This window comes from Scomber scombrus, chromosome 3 (genome assembly GCF_963691925.1).
Source record: "Scomber scombrus chromosome 3, fScoSco1.1, whole genome shotgun sequence".
In the NCBI taxonomy this organism is placed as follows: domain Eukaryota; kingdom Metazoa; phylum Chordata; class Actinopteri; order Scombriformes; family Scombridae; genus Scomber; species Scomber scombrus.
In genome coordinates, this window is record NC_084972.1 from 3383925 (window position 1) to 3398316 (window position 14392).

At 40.4% G+C, this 14392-nt stretch overlaps 1 protein-coding gene across 1 annotated transcript in view; it reads left to right on the forward strand.

The window, feature by feature from the left end:
- Positions 1–14392, forward strand: part of LOC133978152 (copine-9-like) — a 240085-nt gene that overhangs the window by 77514 nt on the left and 148179 nt on the right. Inside the window, exon 3 of the mRNA XM_062416514.1 lies at positions 7520–7566. Within this exon, the coding sequence (XP_062272498.1) occupies positions 7520–7566 (47 nt within the window). The remainder of the gene's footprint in view (positions 1–7519; positions 7567–14392) is intronic.

Here is a 14392-nt window from a genome sequence, read left to right on the forward strand (position 1 = left end):
AACAAATGTGAAAATTCATTTAATGTTTAACGCCATGGTATTAAATATACAGTTAGCAGGAATAGGAATTGTTCAGCATCTTGACATTAACAGTGTTAATTATAAAACTCAAATTAACACACACTCAAAGAATGTATAAAAATAATGAATAAAATGACTGTGTGTAATGTGAAAAGTGTTGCTCACAGTGACAAACCCACACATTGTTTTGTTTTGGTTCACTCTTGAGTCTCTTATGTGAGTCTAGAGAAACCCACTGTAAACTATACTGGCGAGTACCAGACAGCAGACAGACAAAGTTAACTATAGCTGTTGAACAGCACCATTTAACAGCCAGACATTTTTCTCAGGAGTTGGTGGAGACCAAAACAGAGTGGCTATTGGACTTAAACACATCAGGTGGCCAGAAACACAACTTCATATATTAGTAATTAGTCTTATACTAAAAATATTAGTAAAGGCTGATATGAATTATGTACAACTACACTCTGACTGCTGGCCACTGAGCAGCTCCACTGTCACAGCTACAAAAATTGCAGATAAACGGCCACAAAAAAGCCAACAAACCAGAACATGATCTAAAAGCTTCTGCTTTACTGACGGCCGCCATGTTCAACAACCACAACAAAAACAATACCGCCCAGCCCAATCCCTGAACATCCCTGCTCGGACCTTCACAATAAAAGCACACTACACTTCTCCTTAATACATGACGTGTATTCCCCCACAGGCTGTTACCTGTCCAGACGGAATACACCACAACCAGCACATGAATGATTTATTATATAAATCAGCTTACAGAGGTAATTACTGTTAAATCTTAGTATTTCTTTGATTGAAGTTGGGTGAAAAAACACCCAAACATTTACAGCTATTCTTTCCACAGCTGTGCCTACTGACAGTTGATGTTGATGGGACCATCCCTCGCTTCAGATTGCCTAGGGCAAAAATCTTCCAAACAGAAACTGGATAACACGAACACATTGTCACACTGAAAGAATTTGTCAAAACAAAATAGCAGCTTTGTCAGACTGTGTTTTCTGCCTTAAAATCAGATTGAATGGCAGATGTCTTTCTTTCCATACTGAAAGAGATTTTTTTTCCCCCATAAGTGCTGCTATCAAAAACAATTCACAACCAATGATGTATTAATAAGAAGTCAAAACTGTTGTTTTTGTTTTTGATGAGTTTCATTATGCCCCCTTTTTCCTGAGAATAGCCTCCTAATAATAATGATAATAATAACATTCAATTTCAAGTGCCTGTTCTCATAACCTAAGGACACACACACACACACACACACACACACACACACACACACACACACACACACACACACACACACACACACACACACCTTACCTCTGTGACTTTTGGGGTATTTACATAGACTTACAATAATGTCTTGGAGACGTACCCTAACCCTGACATTAACTACTGACCCAAAAATAGCATTTTACCAACTGGGTTCATGACTTTTGTCCCCAATTCCACAAGCTGTCCCCAATTAACTGATGTGTCGTCTGGTTTGTGTCCCCAAAAGTGGCTTAATTCACAAAACCCACACGAACATACACGCACAAAAAAATCTACTATTCCTCCACTGATTGTATTTAAAGTCTCTGCTGGTTGAGTGCAGTGGGCTTCTTCTGTGCCTTCATCTCTGTGGAAATGTGAGTGAGATCAGATTTCTTGATTCTAGCTATCATCTGCTCACACTCTATAGGTGGGCAGCACTGACCAGGCAAAGCTCCCCGTGATGGGTTTCTCCTCACATCGATAATCCATCGCACAGATCTTTGCTTCCACACTAAAACCACCGATCCACCCACGAGCTACTGCTGCACCGAAGCTTAGCAGAGAAATAAAGAATCCCATCTTTTCAAAATGCCCCTCCACGAGTTCTACACTGTTGTTTCTTGTAACTCTAAAATCTTCGTACCATCTGATCCCCTTCTAGTGTCCACTCACAAACAGTCATTTAACATGATATCCTCAAACTTTAGACAGTTTCCCCCAAGTACCAACATGTAACATTCATTGACAAGACGCATTACACACACTGTGTAAATGTTCAAAGGACTGCTGACACACCATGAAGTAAAGAACATATACATACTGCATAGGTTTGTGATTGTGATGGATGCTTGTTCTTGCTGCTGTACTCGCTTTCTCTCTCTCTCACACACACACACACACACACACACACACACACACACACACACACACACACACACACACACACTACACACACACACACAGAGAGAGCGTACTCTTAACAGCCTGGTCAGGGACCATAAATGCTTTACTTTCTCTCTTTCTACCAAATGGAACCTGTTAGCCGACCGTCTCTAAACTCTCAGCCTCTTTCTCTCTGTTTTGGTATTTATTAATTTAGTTTGACCCTGTTTTTCTTTCCTCCTCCTCCTATGTTTTTTCTCTTTTTGAAGAGGAGAGCGAAGAGAATTGGGATTTACAGGTCCCAGCGGTGACTGGGTCTTCGTGGTCGACTAGCCTCCTGTCCTACTGAAGCAGAAACACGATGCTTTCTCCCTGCCTGACATTACCACGCTCTGCTTTGTTGTGGGGGGAAAGGAGAGGAGAAGAGAGAGAAAGGCGAGGAGGAGGAGGGAAAGGAGAGGAGTGAGGATGAAGGCTACAGGAGAGGAGAGAGGAAGAGAGGGAAAGGAGAGGAGGAGGAGGGAGAGGAAAGGAGTGAGGATGAAGGCTACAGGAGAGGAGAGAGGAAGAGAGGGAAAGGAGAGGAGGCGGAGGGAGAGGAGAGGAGTGAGGATGAAGGTTAGAGGAGAGGAGAGAGGAAGAGAGGGAAAGGAGAGGAGGAGGAGAAGAGAGGAGTGAGGATGAAAGCTTGACGAGAGGAGAGAGGGAGGAGGGGAGGAGTGAGGCTAGAGAGGATGAAGAGTAGATGGAAAGAAGAGAAGGAGAGGAGGAGGAAGAGGATGAAGGCTAAAAAAGATGACAGAGGATGAGAGGAGAGGATGAGGGCTAGGGAACAGGAGAGAGTAGGGGGAAGAGGAGGGATAGAATGAAAGCTAAAATAGAGAGAGGAGAGAGTGAAGACCAGAGGAGAGGATGAAGGCTACAGGAGAGGAGAGAATGAGGAAAGGAGGATTAGGAGGAGGTAGAGTTGAAGATGAAGGCTAGAGAAGAGATAGGAGAGGATGAAGGGTAGAGGAAAGGAAAGAAGGACGTGTGGGAAGGAGAGGAAGAACAGGAGAGAAGAAGAGCAGGAGAAGAGAAAAGGATAGGAGAAGTTGTCAAAAGAGTGGAAGATGAAGTTGAGGCAGAGGAGGAAGGCAGTAAAGAAGATGAGGTTAAGGAGACATGAAGAGGAGGAGTGGAAAGAGAGGAGGCGTCATAGACAGAAGGATATAATGTGAGGAATCAAGAGAAAAAAGATGAATGAAGATCCTAAGTTGTTCAGCTCATGATTATATAAGGAGGGCAGCTGGACCTGTTTCTCCTCTCCTTCAAGGAGCTTCTTCAGTTCTAAATGACTGGCAATAAGTCCCAGGTATTTAACCTCTGTGGTCCTTATGAAGGTCATTTATACCACTTGGTGTGACCTGAGGCTAGGTGTGTAAACCATAGTCGTTGGAGTTGTCACATGAGGCTAAATGTGAACGGTTGTTGGGTCTCATGAGAAGGGATGAAAGGACACTATAGTAGGTGTATGATAAGGCAGTATTAAGACTGAATCAGGCAGTGTGGCGGCCAGCTGTGGGGTCAAGTAGAGGGGTGTGGGGGTGGGGGTGTGTTTGTGCTCTAGAATGAAACCGCTGTGAAACAATCAGAAAATAACGTTTTTATTGATGTTTCTTGAGCTTTCTTGCTCTCTTTCCCTCTCGCTCACTGGTGCTCTCAGCTATCTCTGTTACTCTCGTCTTTTTAAAAATGCGTTTGGGAAGTCGACAGCAAAGCCTAGTTTAACTTTTAACATCATCCAACAAAGAGAAATGTCATTCCCTCCTCCTAGTGATGCCTTTATACTCTGTCATTGCAGGGTTTTAAAGCTTGGATCAGTGTGATCGCCAGCTGTGATTGGCCACCGAAGTGTGACGTCAGGTTGCGGTTCCCCAAAAGTTGACCCTGGAACTACTTTCTTGCCGCAGGCCGGTATAGGCAAAATGCACAAACTCTATTAAAATGAATGGGAGGGCTTGTGTTTTTGCACTGCCTGATTTGGTCTGAATAAAGCCTTAGTGGTATTGTAGACCTGATATTCTGTTGAGGTCTGGCCTCCTTCACTGGTCTTTCAAACCATCTATCCTCTCTATTCAAAAAATGTACGCTGTTGTCCTCAAAAGTGTGTCCATTGTCTTTCAGGTGTAGGTAAACTGCTGAGTCTTGACCTGAGGATAAGGAGATTCCCTTAATGCTTGTTTAGTTTTCCCGATATAGAAGTATGTGCATTCCTCTCTGCATTGGGCTGCATACACTAGACTGCTTTTCTTGTGTTTGGGTATGCGGTCTTTCAGGTAGACCAGTTTCTGTTTTAGTGTGTTGCTGGGTTTGAAAAACACAGTGATTGGTGAGAATTTTTGGTTAAATTCTCCAGAGTTTCTCAGATAGGCCTACTCCTGGATCCTGTGACTGTTTTCATCATCCTTTATGTGTTTGCGCTCCTCCTCTTGGACCTTGACACTTGTTACATTATCAGTTTGGTGTTTCAGGGTTCTGATAAATCCTTGCTTATGCTTCAGTGGGTGGTGAGAGTCAAGGAGTAAGTATTGTTCTCTGTATGTGGGTTTCTTGTGTATTCCAATGTCTCATCTTCAGTGTCTATGGCACAATCCAAAAAGGTCAACCTGTTGTTCCTGACATCCTGTCGTATGAACTTGGTGTTACTGTCCAATGACTGAATGTGTTCTCTGAAGGCTCACACTTCCTGGGTTTTAATTGTAATCCAGGTGTCATCCACCTGTTCTCACGTAGCTGTTTGGTTTTCTCCGCCTTTATAGTTGGGATGCATGTAAACAATGAGGTCACATCATTTGACACTAGGGCTGGGCATCAGTACGAAATAAATCGATACCAAGTAGTATCAAAATGTCTTGCGTCAAAAGATACCTGTAATCGATCCTTTTTGCACCCAGAGCTAGAAAATATGACTATTTGTATGGACTTGCTCACAATCAATGCAAGCGATCTTCGTTCTTGTGATTGGTTCACTGCCACAGCAGCTACAACCCGTTTGTTGTGGTGAAGTCGCAATTTAATACTCAACTGGTATCGGTATCACTTTAAGGGTACGTGGATTGGTACTGGTATCCTTATTTTTTAAACGACACCCAGCCCAATTGGACACTATGGTTTAATCTGGGTCCAGTTTCAATCCTTGAACCTTGGACAAAGTCCATGGAGCTTTGAATATGTTGAGGAGTGTTACCAACCAAGGGGGCTAGGATGGTAGATATAGGATGGTGTATTCTCCAGGATTAGAGATAATGTTGTTCACGATTGATAGTCTTCTACTTCTGTAGCTGTTGTAAGTATTCTTTGGCTTTTTTCTTGTGTCCACTGGTGGGATCTCGCCTCAGTGTTTCATTTGATTAGTGTCACCAGCACTGTTCATCTTCCTTTATCAGCTGGTAGGATGTGATGTCTTGGTCCACGCTTAATGGCATCACAGCTTTCCATTCCTGGATAGTAAGGTTGGAAGGGGTTGACTTTGCGTTGGAAAGGGCTGCCAATACCTTCAATGCCACAGATGGTTAGACAGTACTTGTATACTACATACTATGTCTCATACTACTCAGACTCAGAGAGAGAGTTCTGGTTTCCGGGAGCTTTGCTAGACTCAATCATCTCAAACGCCTCTGTGGATAGCGTGGCGCATCACCCTTTACAGTCATCAAGTCTACCTGTAATACATCCGACCACTCTGTCAACACACCATTTCTGACAACCAGCTTCAACACCTACAAACAATTCAGAACAAAGCACTGAAACTTGCACCCAAACTCCCACTCTACATCAGCAATCATTACATATACACCATAACAGGGATCCAAGCTGTAAGATAAAGACATCAATACTTGAGGACAGTAACAAACAGTCCCTCCAGAAAACTAGAAAGGAATGAAACCTAACAGCCTCTCCTGCTGCTAAACAAAACTAAATAAGACATGAGACAACCTACTATGGTTAGAAAAGTCATAAGACCTGAGCTATCCTTTAGGCTCATGTTCTTCTAGTTCTAGTTCAGTCAGTAAGATCTGAACAAGCCCCTTGGATGAGAGGCGAAATGTCTTCAAGTACATACAACCAATCCCAGCTACCCTTGATTCTCCTTGGATAAGAGAAGAAAGGAGGAGGAGTTGAAAGAGAACAGAGGAGTCAGAGGAATGGAAAGAGACGAGATGAGGACAAGTTACCATAATTAACTCAACCTAAACCAGTTTGTGTCATGTCTTAATGTTATTATAAGTCTTTAAAGTTTTCCTAAGAGACCTGATAATAAAACAAACAACAAAAAAACCCATAAAGTATTTTCACAGAAGTCATTTTGCTGTAGATGTGCAGCAGTGGGAAGGTGATAGGAGGATGAGGAGGAGGGATGGGGGAGCAGTTTTTAATGCTGCACTGCTTTTAACCTTGAGGAGGCCCGAGGAGCACCCAAGTGTTTGGACAGCCGACTGAGCTGTCAGCTAAAACACAGCAGCCTGATGCTGAAAGCTCCTGATCTGTATGTGTATGTGTTTGTGTGTGCGTTTACAAGCTGGAGCCATGTGGGCCCCCACTCTGTTCAGAGTGGTAATCCTTGTTCTGTGTAATTCAGTCTGCATGTTTGGTGGGGTTTCTGCACGGAACTAGGAAAAAAAACCCAGCCATCAATCAGTCCGTGTGTATTTTGTGTATTTTCTGCTGATTGCACAGTTTGAGTTTTTGGGGGGTTACAGAGAGGTTAAGCTTTCTTTTTCAGGGTTTGACTTCAAAAATAAAAACGTGCTGGTTATGCCCACACACTCTTGGATTTTTGGTTTATAACGAGATGATTTTGTCTTAAATAAATCATCAGTTTCCTGTGACAAACCACTGAATGTCTTGCTTTGCTGCATACAAATATCTTTGCTTTTTATCTGTTCCGTAGCAAAGTTTTCAAGGTGTTTTTATTATGTTTTACTGCAGTTATACACACATTATAATATAAAAATAAAAATGTACCAAACTGTTCCTTGTTATTCCTCAGCAGACATGAGTCCCTCCTCACGAGCAAAATAAAAATGTAATACTCTAACAACTGTCATACCTCCAGGATACATAATTTGATGTCTCTTATCAAATCAATGTTATAAATATTTATGCTGTTCTACATTGTTTGTTAAAATATGTTTTACAGGAACATTGCTAGACTAAATCCCTTTCCTGACAACAGTGTTAGACCCTGTGATTATCTGCGCTCATCATTCATAGTTTTGAGATTTTTTATTTGCCTTGAAATGAACAAAGTGCTGAAGTGACTCTAAATCATGAATATGTTTATTTTTCTTCTCAGTGGTGGTGTTGTACGTTCAAGGCCTTGGGACCAAGGAGTGGAGGGAGGTGAGTGAAATACCTTTCATTCTTATTTCAAGCGCCTGTATGTGTTGTTTTACAACATTCGGGGTCCCAAAGTAGAAATTATAATGATGGATTGATGGTTTAAAATATTAAACAATGTACAATATTTAAAAGAAGAAAATAACACCAATTTTATACATGTGTATCAACCAAGATGACTTACAAGTTTATATACTGTATGTAAAGATATAATGCCAAAATGAATTAAATCCCATAAAAAAACTGTCAAGTAAACATTGTTCATGTGGCTTAAAAAATAAATGTATGTAAATTAAAATAGTCTTCCAGTTGACTAATCTGCATGAAATTATCTTAATAGATTTCTCCAACCACATTTTGAATTGCCTGTAATAGTGCTGCATCCTGCACATGTGGCACCAGCAAAAACTCTGAGGTGTTTGCATGTTCCCCTTTCAACTCACCCTTTGTTAACTTAGATGTGTAAGTGTGAGGGGGAATGTGATTGTCCACTCTCACTGAGGACCCTTGTCGTGTGCATTGTCTTTATGAGGCACATGAACACAAGCAAAGTTTTATTTGAGTAGCATCTTCCTCATCAAATGCTGCAGGGTTAGCATGAATTCTCTACTGTCTCACAAATCAAAACTATGTTCTTGACTGTGTTGTGTGATAAGCTTATTGTCATCTCAAAACCTTCCTTCTCTCATGTATTGTCTCTGCATGAGCTCCATTTTATTGACTACTCCTAACAGGCTAGGACTTCTCTTGAGCCCTACCAAATATTGGGCAAGATAGGAGTCATTTCATAAGTTAATAAAGTTAATAAAGTGCTTTTCAACAACAATCATGCCCCCTTCAGCCAACACAGCTTCATGTTTTAACCAGATGGGATAAAGTGCAATATGAACTCTATGCAAAATGGACTGTGCAATATAGACTGTGCAATATATAATACATATCTATAAACTTGAGACAGTGCAATAAATGGTGTAGCAGGATTAGGCGGGGCAATAAGGGTTGTGCAATATTCCATTGCTGTTACTGTTGCTCTAATCATGTGTTCTGATGCACTTAAAGCGATGGTTCGGCGTAATTTCGACTTAGCGTCATATGCACCATGAGGTCTATCTAATCACCCCCTCAGCCCTTTTTTTTCATTTGGTCACAAAATAGTGGAGTTAGAGCCATCAGCTGAATGGCTTAGTACAGGCGCTAACGGCCCTCGCGATCACTGAAATCCTATGTGGTCGCGCGAGATCCCGCACAGATCTATAGATGTGCTATGCTGTAAACATTGTGGAAAACTTGCGCGATCACTGAAGTCCTGTGTGGTCGTGCGAGATTTCCACAATGTTTACAGCTTTAGCAGTAGCAGCAGAGTAAAAGCCATCAGCTAAGTGTTATTTTAATAAACTCCTGGTGTACTTACAAATTTTCCAATGCATCGATTTATGAGTGAAAACCCTAATTTGTACTACTGTAGAAGTTTGATAACAACCCAGGCATTATTAGTGGGGTAATTTACAAGATACACTGTTGGTTCCATTAGCGCCTGTACTAAGCCATTCAGCTGATGGCTCTAACTCCACTATTTTGCGACCAAATGAAAAAAAAGGGCTGAGGCATTGATTAGATAGACCTCATGGTGCATATGACACTAGGTCGAAATTACGCCGAACCATCGCTTTAAGTGTGTGAGTGTGTGTGCGAGTGTGCGCTTTGTTTTTTAGAGGCTGCACAAGCAAATCTCGTTGTGCTTTTTTACTGCATAATGACAATAAAGTTGATTCTGATTCTGGTTTTCCTCCTTTTTGCAGTTTCAGAAAATAATCTTGGTCTGCATGTTCTGAGCTCCCTTCTTTACGAATATCAGATTATAAATTACAGAGAAACCATCTGGCTTTGATCACTCTAATAGGTCTTCAGATAATACAGATTTCTCCTCCAGTCAGTGTGAAGCTAATGAAAAAGAAGCTGCATTAACACATATTACATTTATTTCATAGTTTATTCCTTTATTCCTTTGTTTAAAATTAGCGATGGTGGGACTATTTTTATGAGATATGTTCATATTGCTATACATTGTATTTTCCAATGCTGTGTAATATTACAAAATACATCTTTTTTCCATCTGTGTGGATGGGTGGAAGTTAACAGGAGGTGTAGTTAATGAGCTTCAGCCGAGCAGATTGAAACCTACAGGCTTCTTAAGAGGTCTGATAATGCTTTGCTGAAATTTTGGCATTACATTTTTATTTTAATTTGCACATTGCTGCATTTTCAGTGTGTCATGTCAGATGTTTTAAACATACAGTCTCACAGCAGCCCCTCTGTGTCGGCTCTAACCGGGAGATGTTAGGTGTGTCTGAGCAACTAATCCTGCAGTGCCTCCAGTCTGATGTATTGAATTTTAAAATGATCACTTACATTCACAGTAATAGATTCAACTCCTATGTGTGAGAAATGTGTTTTGCAGTTAATTTAGGGTTGTTTTTACATTTATTAACAGCTCTTATGATTGCATTTGGGATTTGACCTTTAGAGTGCGTACAGCAGAGGAACAAAACCTCTACACTGAAGTTACTGATGAATTGTTTTACACAGTCAGCCAGCAAAATGACATAAAAAACATCTTAAAAAAACAAGGCTGAGGTTAAAAATAACAGCAATCCTTTAAAATGTATTAGTGATAACCCAAACACTCCAACATGTTAAAAATGGCCTGTGCTTTTCTCCAGCAAGGTCACAACTACAGCGAGTGTAAGCGGGCGTGGAGCAATATGTTCTGTGACGGTCACACTGATCTGAGTGTTTTATAGCAAACAGAACCCAATAAAAAATAAAGCCCTTTTCTGAAGCCTGAGTGGCCAAACATAGAAATTCATAAATCGGAAAACCATCTGAGATACTTTGGAAGGTCGACCTGGTGCACAGTGGGTGTGTAGAAATATAGAGAATCTTGTATCTCTCTCTTTCTCCTCGGTCTCTCGCTCTTTCTACCTCTCTGTGGTTTGCAGTAATTTGTGCTTTACGCCATCAAAGAAAATCAGTCTCACCTCAGTGGGGGTCCACACACATACACACAGATCTCAGTGAGCCTCAATCAGTCTTGCAGGGAGAGGACACTTTCAGTAGAGCTGGTTTTTAGTGGAGCACACACACACACTTATACACACTCAGTATAAAGTGGTGGTTGATGCAGGTAAATGGCTCTGCCGCATTGCTCTGTAATCACAGCTATCTGATGAGGCTGCAGCTTTGTGCCACAGGTTAAAAGAGAGAATAACACATTTATCTTGTATAGAGGTGAGTATATGTTTTTAGCAGTGTTGGGGAACGTTGCTTTTAAAAGTAACTAATTACATTACAAAGTTACTCCATTAAAAGGTAACTAGTTACATTACAGCATTACCTTCTGAGAAAAGTAACTGGTTAGAGTACTTTTGTGTTACCGAAAATGAAAAAAACCCCTTTGTGATTCCTCATGTTGTTTTAGTCCAGACCTTCTTTAAATATAATGACTGTACCATCATCACACAGCCAAGTCTGGCCCACAATCTGTAAATCTTTACACTAATAGAAGGAATGACAGACACAATGTCCCATTTACAGCTCTTTATTGTACAGCCTTACATTAAGAAACTGTAAAAGTAGCTTCTCAAACATTTGCCCACACAAGTTATAAACTACTAATCTCGTCATTTCAAACAAATCACTGCAACAGGGCAACAGGCTCTTGTTACCCGGGCACAACTTGTATGTTACTGTAATTTTCTTGCCCTTATTTCCTCCCACAAATTGAAAATAATGTGAATATTTCCATGAAGTGAATGCTGTCCCTTCTGAGCTGCCGTACACGTGCAGTGATATAACCGTAGCACGTAGCCAGGTGCCTGCCTGCCTGCCTGCCAAAAAAGTAGTAACAGTGCAAATTCTTCTCTGGTAAAAAGGTAGCTACAGAAATAGTTGGTTAAAAAATAATAACAGATTACCTTTTTGAAAACATAACTAAACAACTGAGTACTTGTGGACCTAACACATTAAGTTACTCGTTACATCAAAAAAGTAATCCAATAAGTACTTTAACGCCTTACACCTTACACATTTCCCCCAACACTGGTTTAGATACTGTATCTGATTTTATTTTAATCTGATGAATGTATGAGATGCAGTTTATTTTATTGCTCATAGTATTTATTTAAGAATTGATCACTATGCTGCTTCTTTTATGGAAAACATGAAACCTGAACTAATATCATTTTAAAGGTGCAATATGTAAGAATCTCCCAGGCCGTCGTGCTTCTCAAAACCACTGTGTACCTTTTTAAAAAAGGGGTCGTGAGTCATGAGAGGAAGAAGAATTAACGCTACCCTGAGCAACTGTCTGCAATGACGGAGATTCTGAGCCAGGCTGAAAGTTGTTGTAATTTTCTCGTCTCAACAATATTAAAGACAGTCACATGAACATAAATGACAAAGTAAAGATATATTGGTAGACTAGTCAGTTATTGGAGAGATAAATTCTGAAAAATCAATATTGTATCATCATTGTAAATCCAACATCAGTCTATATTTAATTTAAATATCTATCCAGTGAGCCATACTTTTTCTGAAGCATCACTGTAAGTAAAATACATGTTCAAAATTGAATGTAAAGTCATTAATTCGTGTATTAATATACCATTGTACTTACTGAATTCACTCTTGAAATAGTTATTATCATTATTTATTCATGGACATTTCATTTCTATAAGTCAGCTTTATTGCAAAAAACACATTATTGTAACAGTGTATAACTCAATGACAGTTCAGTTAGAGACACCTGCATTGAAGAACTGACTATTATGACAAGTGTTTATATAGTTAGAATGTGTAGTATATATGTATATGATTGGATGTTTCTCGCCAGCTGGTAGCCACTGATAGTGACTCAAATTTAATTTTCAATCAGATTTAAATCTGGTGACTGAGACGGCCACTCCAGGACGTTCCAGGATCTATTTCTCAACCAGGCTTTGATTGACTTGGAGGTGTGCTTATTTTCTTTCTGGAAAGTCCAATGATCACCAAGGTTTAATTTGTCAACAGAAGGCATCACGTTCCTCTTTAAAACGGCATGGTATTTCTGGGAATCCATGATGCCAGGTACATGGTCAAGAAAAACAGCCCCACATCATCAATGACCCACCGACATGCTTGATCATGGAGATGGTATTCTTTTGGTCATAAGCCTGGCCTTTCACACATCAGATATACCGCTGGTCCATATGTCCAAACAGTTCCAGTTTGGTTTCATCAGTCCATAGAACTGTCTCCCAAAACTCTGTAGTCTTATCCAAATTTCTCCTGGCATATTCTTCTTCTTTTGATGTTCCTCGTGGACAACAGAGGAGTGCGTCTTGAAGTCCTTGTTTATTCAGTGCACGTTGTTGCTTCTGAAGCACTTGTACCAGCCTTCATCAGGTCATCCTGTCAGTGTTTTGCAGGGTTTTTTCTTAATGTCCTGACTAAGTTGCTAAGGGCCCTTGATGAAATTTTGGCCTTTCTTCCACGGCCAGGCAGATTCGCAGTTTAAACTACCTTATAATGCTTTCAATGGTGTATCTTGGAATGTTACATTTTTCTTATACCCAAGGCCCTTCAGGTGTGATGAAATAATCTCCTCTCTCAGCTTGTGTGGATTGCAGCTCACCTTGAATACCATCATGGGTGGGGTTTATATATGCATCACATCTGAAGTAAATGAAGGACCATTATAGAGTTCCCAAAGGCTTCTTTATGTTTCAACTCCACTTTAGGCCATAAAAACTGGCGGAAGGCCATAACAACAATATTATATAGGGATTGAATAATTGTGACATGGCTATCTTAACAAAATATACTGTTACACACAAATACTACAACATGCATTTTCTGTGTTGATTTTATGTATCACTCAACTCATAAAGAAGACATCCAAAGCAGAATCTTGCTCTTTGAAAAAACTATTTGATAAATCCTTAAAATCTTTGGGGGGTTGAATATTTCTGATTGCAACTGTAAGTTTATTGTATTGGTCTACTGTATATACTGTACTCTACTACATACTGTAGATATTTACCATCTGTACATTATTACAGCCTCTTTAATCCTCCTTCACTACATCAGTTCTGTTCTGTCCTTTATATCAAATTCCCAGTTAATCTTCCTTATCACTCTCTTTCACTCCCACAGTCTGTTTCCCTGGGCTTCTTCTACTATTTGCAACTTAACTGACAAAGATGGACTGACATTTTTTTTTAACTGCCAGGCTTATAAATGCAATATACCCTTTAAACTTCAGAGGGAGTCGCTGGGAAAATGTTAGGTAGCTCGAAGCGATAGAGCAGTAATCCCATCACCGATTTAGAAACTGTGCATGATAAACTATCGCGCCTCCGTCAGAGCAAAGACATCACGGTGGGAAAATATCATAAAATGCCTCTTTTGCTTGTGTGAAAAGATAAAAGTTTATCTGAGAGCATCCTAAACTTTATTTTCCTCACTGCCTCTCTATCTCAGCAGCGAGCCAAAGCTGTTCTGCTCTTTCCGTGGAAGTTCTGGTTTATTTTGCAGCAGAACGGACGCACATGGTTTGTGACTTTCCTTTCCGCAGCTTTTTTTCTCCATATTTTTATAAATCACAAACGACTGAAGAGCAGAGGAGCTTTCTTTTAGCCTGGGTTTGCCAGGTTGGAGTGAAGCCACAGTTGGAGATCTTCCATATGCTTCCCTGGTCCCACTCAGTATAGCCCACTTCTTCCTCTTTCCAGTCTCCTCGGACAGTAGTAGAGCTACTGCTGTCTGTCAGCAGTCAAAAGGAAACAAA